Raw genomic sequence first — 10526 nt, 5'->3', positions numbered from 1 at the left:
CATAGCAAAACACATAGAAAGCAACATAAAAAAACACTGTACAAGTCATTTACATCGGGTCCTGTCCGACACATACGTACAAGGCTTCATATACATGCAGGATACAAAACAAGATCTGCCCCTCCGACCCGCCCCGTCGCAATCAGAACGGCCCCTTTAAGTCGTCTTCCATGGACGGTGCCAAGTTAAAGGAGGCGATCGAGTCTGGCAGTGATCCAGCTTATTACATTGCAGCAGATTCCAAAAAGGTCAGGTTTAAAGGGCTGAAACGTCCCGATCTTCCAGATTTTCAGACTATAAGCTGCAGATCATCGTATAATTCACCCAACACAATAGTTTTTTTTATTTTTTTTTTTATTTCAGGCTCATAGTCAGAAAAATTGGGAAATTATTTTTATTTATTACGTGGTGCCCCAGTTTAGAGAATTTTTTTTTTTTTATTTAAAAAAAGTTCAAAAATGTCCTTAATCTATAAAATACTAAATTGTTTTGTGTTACTCATGGCAACCAATTAGTTTCTTAAGGGAATAAAATCATACCCAAAATCTGATCGGCTGCTTTCGGTAACACCGCAGCATTGACAACATTTCTTTATTTTCCAAATATTTTGCATTCTCCATGTTTTTAATTTTTTTTCCGAATAATTTGCAAAAGAAACAACAAAAAATACAGGACATCACAGCCGCCTAGGCGAAGGGAACAGTATCACCGATCAATTCATATTCAAGGGATAAAACCAATGGTAATTCATTCCCTGATGAGATAAAATTTATCACAAAAAGAATATTTTTGGCTCGATACAGGTAACCGCCCCCTCCCCCAAGCCTACAAGACAAGTGTGAATATTCCCCCCCAAAATGACACCAATATTGGATCAATTTAACAATGTACAAATAGAAAAAAAAAATCCGCTTTTGGTATTGTAAAAAAGAAATATGTATATACATACATTTAGTGCACATTTCAAATAAAAGTAATAAATAAAGAGAAAAAATATAGATTTTTTTTTCTTAATTTTGAGATTTTATTCCCTATGGTAAGGCGGAGACCAGTCTGAAATTTTAGAGTGAATAAATGCTTATACGGAAAGGGCAGATCTTTGGGCTTGAGCTGCCCCAACTATATCTAAATTGTGGACCTCAACAGTGGCCCAGTGATGGGGGCTGTAGTGGTATGAACCATCACCAGGTGGAGGGGGTCTCACTTGTGTGTTTGTGGTGGGGGCCATTTTTTCTGTTTAAAAAACAATATAAAAAGATTCTACTATCACCACAATAATGCTAGGTTGTTCTGGTATGGTGCAGTGGCAGTAATGGTTTGTGTCTCACGTATGGCCATCCAGTGGCCCACGCCCAACAAACCATCATGTTTTCCCTTTTTACTGGTCTCATCAGGAGAGTGCTCATAGGGAGCTGACAGTGGAGCACTCATAATGTTCAGTGTTCATCACAAGCTGCCATAAAGAAAGTTGTTTTTTTTTTTTTTTTTACTTTTTCTTGGAAAATACATACAATTCCACCATCTTGGAGGTGGCTGCATGTCTATAATTTGTAATAAGTATCCCCGAAAAAAAATAAGGGAGTATAAGAATTGGCTCAGTTCTCAAGCAAGTTTTTCAAGGAGTGCAAATTCAAGAGGGGTGAAATCCAAAAGTTCAGAAGACGGCTCCATTACTTGTCACTTCACAGCACAGGAAATGAGAAAGATGGTGGCTCCAGTCACGATGCCATGTTGACCACATATCATGCATCCAGGATGTTTTTTGAGGTCTTTTTGGTAAAATATCCAAATCGGCATCTCAGCTCTTCCAGACTGTTGACCTGTCAGTGGTACCAGAAGCTTCTGAAGGTTTGAGGAACTCCAGATACCAATAAGTGGTATTCTAATTTTGGCACATTGGACTCCTTCCTCATAGAGATGCTCCTGCCCCGTTGCTGACATCAATCCAGAGATATCTCACATGGGTTTTCATGGAGCTTCTTTGCAGATTCATAAACTTTCTTGAAGTCTTTGTATCGAGGGGCACAGCCCAACCAAGCATCACCAAAGTGAACCCAACCCATAAAAAGGAAACTGCCAGGCCCTGGCTTCACCCCACAGCTGATTGGAGTCCTTATTTCACCATGGGACCTTAGTGAGTGACCCCTAGGCCGGAACAATGTGAATTTTTGTCGGTGGACCTTGGTGGCACTGATCCCAATCACAGACTCTTGTAGTTCATCGTTGTTATCCACCAACTTGATGTTACCACGAACAACTGTGTGGAGAAAAAGTGAAATGATGAGTTCAAGGATGATGAAATCATGTTTGATTTGAGAAATGGAGAGGTTGGGAAATGTGCCCAGATCTTAGGGTATGACAAAATGGCCCATTTTTGGCCAACATTACTTGGAATTAAAATAGCCATGCACATTGAATTGAAGTAAGTTGATGGGTGAACGACCATTAAATAAGATTGTCTAGTGACAAATCACTTGGGCATGCAACTATAGACATGTTAGCCCATTTTGGCCGTTACAGTCTTTCAAACTGGCCGTATATGATCAAAAACACTAGGTGAAGGATAAACAATTATAAAAATTCTAAAATTTTTTTCCAAACCTGCCGACTTCGGCATGACTTAACTATTATCTAATGTATACGGGATATGGCCAGTTTTATAGTCATTCCGACGGGCCATACCTGATCATAGATATTAAGTGAAAGACAGACCTCGAAAGATTGTAATCAAAAGATCTTTCTTGAAAAGGGCCTGAAAATTTAGATCACAGTTGACTTTCTTTAATACAATGGTGGTCTGTCATTGGTCGGGAAAAACAATTGTCCATCGTAAAATTTTACCCAAAGCACAATGATTTTGGTTGAACTCAACCATTTTCATGTCTACGGCCACTTAACGTCCAAAACTCTCAGCAAGATGTTATTTTTAGCATGGCTGAGCCTCAGGCCTACACTACAATGAACACAAAGTCTTTGCCCAAGGCACCATCGTCAAGGAAACTTGGTTTCCCCAGACATCCCTTCCCCACAGACAGTCTCTTCTCTCTCTTTATTAGGATGCAGCAGGGGGCAAAGTAAGCTTAGGTAGAGAGGACCGATGAAAAAATAGGCAATAGGGGGTTGGGGAGGACTGAACGCTTCACTGGGTTGTTATTGCATTCCTCCGAGTCAGGCCCCTGAGTTAAGACTATAAAACACGTTACTCATGCCAGAAGGCCTTGACAGATCCAACTCACGACTGGAAGGGAACGCTAAGGCAATAACGCCTGAATATCAGGACACGTTTTTGGATCAGGGTGGATGGTTAAACATTTTTACTCCACCCAAACCCTACCGAGTGGAAAGGGCCACCAAAATATCTATAAGGCCTCTGACGGTAGGCAGATCTCCTCAATATATGAGACCAATAAGTGTGCCCATAGCGTGTCCTACCATACCCGTCCACCATCTTTAGTACACCATATAGACTACTAATTACTCTTGTATGTATAACATAAACGGGTGATGGTGATGGGTATATAAATATATATAAAACCTCTAGACTTAATATAAAGTGAAAACTCACCGAAGTCACTGGTGCACATTGCCATCAGGATCTCGGAGTCCGTACACGGCCGGCAGGCACCTAACAGAGGGAGAAACAGAAGAAAATGTAAAAACACCGAAACAGCGGTGGACATGGCACAGTCACATGACTAGACCTTTATATGTTGTGGTTTTTTTTTGTTTTGGTTTTTTTTCTTGTAATTATTTCTTTAAAAATAAAACTGTAAAAACAAAAAACCATAAAATGTAATGCCCCATATAAAATCCTAAAATAATAATAATAAAAAAAATACTTATAATGATCTGAGGAGTTTGTAACTGGGAAAGTTTCTGTGAGGGGACTGGGCGTTGTCATGGTAACCCGCCCCTTCCACAGCTTCTTATCTCTCTAATTAATGGGGTTAATGGTTATATCCTTAGGCCCAGCAGGACACTGCCCTGTTGTTTAGAGAGGGAAAGGAAGAGCGGGGGAGGGGGAGAGACTTCAAAACATTTCTTTCACCCCCCCATCAGGCCTTGATGTGACCACTGCCCCCCCCCCCCGGCCCTGGACATCAAATACTCACATTATGTGGGATACACTAATGTCTCTAATACATATGGGCCCCCCAGGGTGCTAATCCAGCTATTGTACCCCAAGTGTCAGCGTATCACTATCCTGTCTCCCAGGTGTCAGCGTGTCATCATCCTGTACCTCAAGTGTCATTATCCTGTACCTCAAGTGTCATCATCCTGTACCCCAAGTGTCATTATCCTGTACCTCAAGTGTCATCATCCTGTACCCCAAGTGTCATTATCCTGTCCCCCAAGTGTCATCATCCTGTACCCCAAGTGTCATCATCCTGTCCCCCAAGTGTCATCATTCTGTCCCCCAAGTGTCACTATCCTGTACCCCGAGTGTCATTATCCTGTACCCCAAGTGTCATCATCCTGTACCCCAAGTGTCACTATCCTGTACCCCGAGTGTCATTATCCTGTACCCCAAGTGTCATTATCCTGTACCCCGAGTATCATCATCCTGTACCCCAAGTGTCATCATCCTGTACCCCAAGTGTCACTATCCTGTACCCCGAGTGTCATTATCCTGTACCCCAAGTGTCAGCGTGTCCTTGTCCTGTACCCCGAGTGTCATTATTCTGTACCCCAAGTGTCATCATCCTGTACCCCAAGTGTCATTATCCTGTACCCCAAGTGTCATCATCCTGTACCCCAAGTGTCATCATCCTGTACCCGAGTGCCAGCGTGTCATTATCCTGTACCTCAAGTGTCCTTGTCCTGTACCCCAAGTGTCATCATCCTGTACCCCGAGTGTCATTATCCTGTACCCCAAGTGTCAACGTGTCATTATCCTGTCCCATAGGTGTCAGCATGTCACTATCCTGTACCCCAAGTGTCACTATCCTTTACCCAAAGTTTCATTATCCTGTAGCCCAAGAGTCAGCATGTCCTTATCCTGCACCCAGTGTCATTATCCTGTCCCCCAAGTGTCAACATGTCCTAATCCTGTACCCCAAGTATCATTATCCTGCACCCCAGGTGTCATTATCCTGCACCCCAAGTGTCATTATCCTGTCCCCCAAGTGTCATTATCCTGCACCCCAGGTGTCATTATCCTGCACCCCAGGTGTCATTATCCTGCACCCCAAGTGTCATTATCCTGTCCCCCAAGTGTCATTATCCTGCACCCCAGGTGTCATTATCCTGCACCCCAAGTGTATTTCAATGAATTGCACACATCTTACCTTCCATGCTCATCTTGTTGAGTGGTAGCGCCAATCGTCCATCCCAGTCCCCCCTAAGTTCATAGCGGAAAGCTGAAATGCGTCTACTAATGTCCAGGTGAGGAGTGGCTTGCAGGAATAGCGCCACCATCTGGTGTGGTAGCCATGTGAAGCAATGGACTCTGGAAAGCATGGAGGGATCTTCCTCAGATATCAGCAGTTGCAGTTCTCCCTCCTTTTCCAGGTATAACTGAGCCCCTCTAAATGAAGCTGCCGGCTTGATGCAGGCTGTGAGGTGTCTGGACCGCGGCTCTGAAGACCCCAGGGGAAGGCGAGGCTGAAGGCTGAGGCGGAGGGCTCCTGTGGGGTACATCCACTTCACGCTGCCCTCCACACAATGTAAGGATACCTGCTCCACTGACTTTGGCTCCAGGGACAGCCCACTGCAAAGAAAATACACAAATTACATTATTTGGCTACCAGGGGGCGCTGTTACCTCCTAAAAAAAACAATGAAACAGCGCCACCTAGGTGCTAATACCTCACCAGGAGTGGAGGGGTTAACCTTACATCCCAATAATCCAGGCTGTGATCCGCTGGGGAAAGCAATTGACCTCGGCTTGTAACCCGGGCCCTATAGAGCTGTTAGGTCTGAAATTGGGTAAAGTCCTCACTGACAGACATCCAGGCAGCAGCTGGAGGCCGCCTTAAAGGTACGGCGCGACAGATGTTAGGGTTGTGCCAAGGTGAAAGCGCTTAGTTGTGGGACAACATTAGCCAAGGGGGAATTCACCAGCTATTCACACCCGCCAATAAAAGGGGCCACTAAAGCGAGGGCCCGGCCATAGGAAGGCTCCAGCCATTAGTCCATTTGGAGTCAATTAGACTTGGCTTAGTATGGGGGCAGCATAAAGCAGCTCACTGGGGTCCTAAGAGCCTTCTAGGGGCCCGGTCCAAGACTAAGGGTTTTATAAATACTACAGTGAATCATCCATTGACTTGTATAGTAGAAAATACTATATTGCAAATCAAACACAATAGTGTCCCATTATAACATGGCCGCCATAACAGGTCTAGTACTGTATATAGTAAAATATCCCACTATAACATAATGGTTACAGTACTGTATACTGTAAATAGTATAACATCCCATTATAACATGGCCAACATAACGGTTACAGTACTGTATACTGTATATACTGTAGTATAACTTCCCATTATAACATGGCCACCATAACGGGTATAGTACTGTGTATAGTATAATATCTCATTATAACATGGCCAGCATAAGGAGTATAATTTATATAGTATTAGTATCATATTATAACATGGCAACCATAAGGAGTATAGTATATATAGTATAGTATCCAATTATAACATGACCACCATAACAGGTATAGTACTGTATATAGTAGAATATCCCATTATAACATGGCAGCCATAAAGGTTATAGTACTGTATATAGTATAGTATCCCATTATAACATGGTCACCATAGCGGGTATAGTACTGTATATATAGTATATAACCCCATTATAACATGGTCACCATAGCAGGTGTAGTACTGTGTACAGTAGAATATCCCAGTATAACATGGACGCCATAACGGGTCTAGTATATATAGTATAGTGTCCCATTATAACGTATCCGCCATAACAGGTCTAGTACTGTATATATATAGTATAGTATCCCATTATAACATGGCCGCCATAACGGGTCTAGCATATATAGTATAGTGTCCCATTATGACATGGTCACCATAACCGGTATAGAATATATAGTAGAATATCCCATTATAACATGGCCGCCATATGGGTATAGTACTGTATATATAGTATAGTATCCCATTATAACATGGCCGCCATAACGGGTATAGTACTGTATATATAGTATAGTATCCCATTATAACATGGCCGCCATAATGGGTATAGTACTGTATATATAGTATAGTATGCCATTATAACATGGCCGCCATAATGGGTATAGCACTGTAAATAGTATAATATCCCATTATAACATGGCCGCCATGATGGGTCTAGTACTGTGTATAGTAGAAATTCCCAGTAGAACATGGCCGCCATAACGGGTATGGTATATATAGCATAGTGTTCCATTATGACATGGTCACCATAACCGATATAAAATATATAGTATAGTATACCATTATAACATGGTCATCATAACGGGTCTCACATAGGTCACGTGACTTGACATTCTGAGTCACATGACTGCCACGCAATTGTCGCACCCAAAATCTAAACCTCTGTGACAGTCACCCTCTAATAGAAGTGAATGACCCCCACGACTCATCGGTCACTTGCTATTAGAGGAAGAAAACTGTATATGACCCAGTCTGGACTTTATGGTTTGGATATTTGGGAGTGAAATGCGTTGTCTCTTTATGGGCTCCAGTGAGCAGAGAAGCAGACCCCACTCTCCCGCCTCCCTGGATAGAACACTATCAGTTCCAGAACCTATAAATAAAAGCCCCTGATCGCTTCCTGACGTCTTCCTTGGACACCATCCAAAACTACATCCGCACGTCAACCTCTGGCCCACAGAGCTTGCAATCTAACACGACTTGTCAAAAAATCCTGAACTGGCGCAATCAATCAGCCGTGACCTATAAACATGACTGGAAAGGGTCAACGGTCAGTAGGCGCCGCCTGTCATGAGTGATCTATCACAGCCTGATCCGTCCCCCGGAGAGGTCATCAGGTGTCCGCTCCAGACCAGGCCGCTTCTATACACAAAGCATACGGAAACTTTCTTCAGAATTTGGCTTTTTTTTTTTTTTTAAATACTCGATCATCGGCTCCGTTTTAATTGGTGGATAGTGGTCACATGGCACTGTTATTGAATTTCAAACTATATCTGCATGGGTATAGTCTATGGCTGCCGCCAAATACACAAAACTAACTAAAAAAATAAAAAAAAATTGAGTTCACTGTTCGGTAAACTGGACTGAAATTTGCGCAACTTTTTGAAATTTTCTAAAATTTCTATTGATGATGAGCATTGCCACGACAGACACCACTGAAAATTGAGCCGCCGCATAGAAAGATATATAAGAATATAAAAAGTCATGAAAAATAATAGGAAACAAGAGAAGCTGATCCAGTGTCAAGAACGATGTTTCTGCTTGGACCTCAATGACCCGGCACCATCTATTACACGACTATCATAATAATATGGGGGATTATATTTATAACCGGTCACTTTTGGTATCATGGTGTATTGGTCACAGCAGAATATCCGCCATAGTATCTTCTGGGTGGTAGCTGCACCTACGGGGGCACCAGTTGGGTGGTGGTCTTACCTTCCCATCCAGTTGCACTGGTTCTCCGGAGAGCTGGCGGTGATGGAATGAAGGATCCCGGTAAGAAATGTCCAGACATATAGGCAGAGCATCTTCAGACCGTGTCCGGGCTCCTCACATAAAGCACATGGCTGGGGCTATACCCTCTCAGAACACGGCCCTCTCCTCACCAGTCCCTTTAAATGTCCACCGGCCATGGGAACACAGATCCTAGAGATGATGATGAGACCCCCCTCATATCCAGAATACCTCTACTCTACTCTGGGAAATCCTAGGACAGGACATGGAGGAGGGGGAGGCCGACAAAGAGGGCTGAGGAATGTCCGGCCCTCCAATCAGCTGTCGCCAATACAAAACTTCTCACCAATGGGAAGAAAGGCAAAGAGTGGAGAAGTTTGGTCCCATCCCCCTTCACATGGGTAACAAGAGAACAATACAATTAAAGAGTAAAGAAGGATGAGGGGGGGAAGGATCCTTCTCCAGATGTTCTGTAACATTGAAGTGGGTTGAGGGGTCTGGAGAATGCCCGCTGTCCTGGCACACCACACCGCTTCTACAACACCGACATTTCCCATAAAATAACTGGTGGGAGTTTAATCCAAGAAATCCTGACGGATGAGAAATGTCTTCTGGCGGAGACTAGAAGTCATTGTTCTGTGTATAGTGATAGATAGTCGATAGATAGATAGATAGATAGATAGATAGATAGATAGATAGATAGGAGATAGATAGATAGGAGATAGATAGATAGATAGATAGATAGATAGATAGATAGGAGATAGATAGATAGGAGATAGATAGATAGGAGATAGATAGATAGATAGGAGATAGATAGATAGATAGGAGATAGATAGATAGATAGATAGATAGATAGATAGATAGGAGATAGATAGATAGATAGATACATAGATAGATAGATAGATAGATAGATAGATAGGAGATAGATAGATAGATAGATAGATAGATAGATAGGAGATAGATAGATAGGAGATAGATAGATAGATAGATAGATAGATAGATAGATAGATAGGAGATAGATAGATAGATAGATAGATAGATAGGAGATAGATAGATAGATAGATAGATAGATAGATAGATAGGAGATAAATAGATAGATAGAAGATAGATAGATAGATAGATAGGAGAGAGATAGATAGATAGATAGATAGGAGATAGATAGATAGATAGATAGATAGATAGATAGATAGGAGATAGATAGATAGATAGATAGATAGATAGATAGATAGATAGATAGATAGATAGATAGATAGGAGATAGATAGATAGATAGATAGATAGGAAATAGATAGATAGATAGATAGATAGATAGATAGATAGATAGATAGATAGGAGATAGATAGATAGGAGACAGATAGATAGATAGATAGGAAATAGATAGATAGGAGATAGATAGATAGATAGATAGATAGATAGATAGATAGGAGATAGATAGATAGATAGATAGATAGATAGATAGATAGATAGATAGATAGATAGATAGGAAATAGATAGATAGGAGATAGATAGATAGATAGATAGATAGATAGATAGATAGGAGATAGATAGATAGATAGATAGATAGGAGATAGATAGATAGGAGACAGATAGATAGATAGATAGATAGATAGATAGATAGATAGATAGATAGATAGATAGGAGATAGATAGATAGATAGATAGATAGGAGATAGATAGATAGATAGATAGATAGATAGATAGATAGATAGATAGAGAGATACAGATAGGTGATATTGGGGACAGGGACCAGTCTGGGTGATGACCGGCTATGTACAGCGTTGCGGTATAAGTTGGTATATAAATAAAAAGAAATATAAAAGTAAAAAATACAAGGAGAATAAACTTGTCCGTGTTTCGCTTTCTTAGACTCTGTTCACATGATGTTCACATGATCTTCATTTTCTATCCGTCCTCCCACAGTTTTCT

General features: G+C 41.6%; 1 protein-coding gene across 1 annotated transcript; it reads right to left on the bottom strand.

Moving 5' to 3' along the window:
* On the bottom strand, nt 1-8848 carry METRN (meteorin, glial cell differentiation regulator). The gene is made up of 4 exons (XM_069982178.1): nt 8585-8848; nt 5289-5710; nt 3566-3625; nt 1-2257 (listed from the first exon to the last, which is right to left on the bottom strand). The coding sequence occupies exons 1-4, from the start codon at nt 8674-8676 to the stop codon at nt 1941-1943; spliced, it is 891 nt and encodes a 296-aa protein (XP_069838279.1). The 5' UTR covers nt 8677-8848; the 3' UTR covers nt 1-1940.
* Between the last annotated feature and the right edge of the window lie 1678 nt (nt 8849-10526).

The sequence above is a fragment of the Dendropsophus ebraccatus genome, chromosome 9 (genome assembly GCF_027789765.1).
Source record: "Dendropsophus ebraccatus isolate aDenEbr1 chromosome 9, aDenEbr1.pat, whole genome shotgun sequence".
Classification (NCBI taxonomy): domain Eukaryota; kingdom Metazoa; phylum Chordata; class Amphibia; order Anura; family Hylidae; genus Dendropsophus; species Dendropsophus ebraccatus.
Note: the sequence above shows the minus strand (reverse complement) of the source record. Positions and strands in the feature narration are given on the sequence as shown.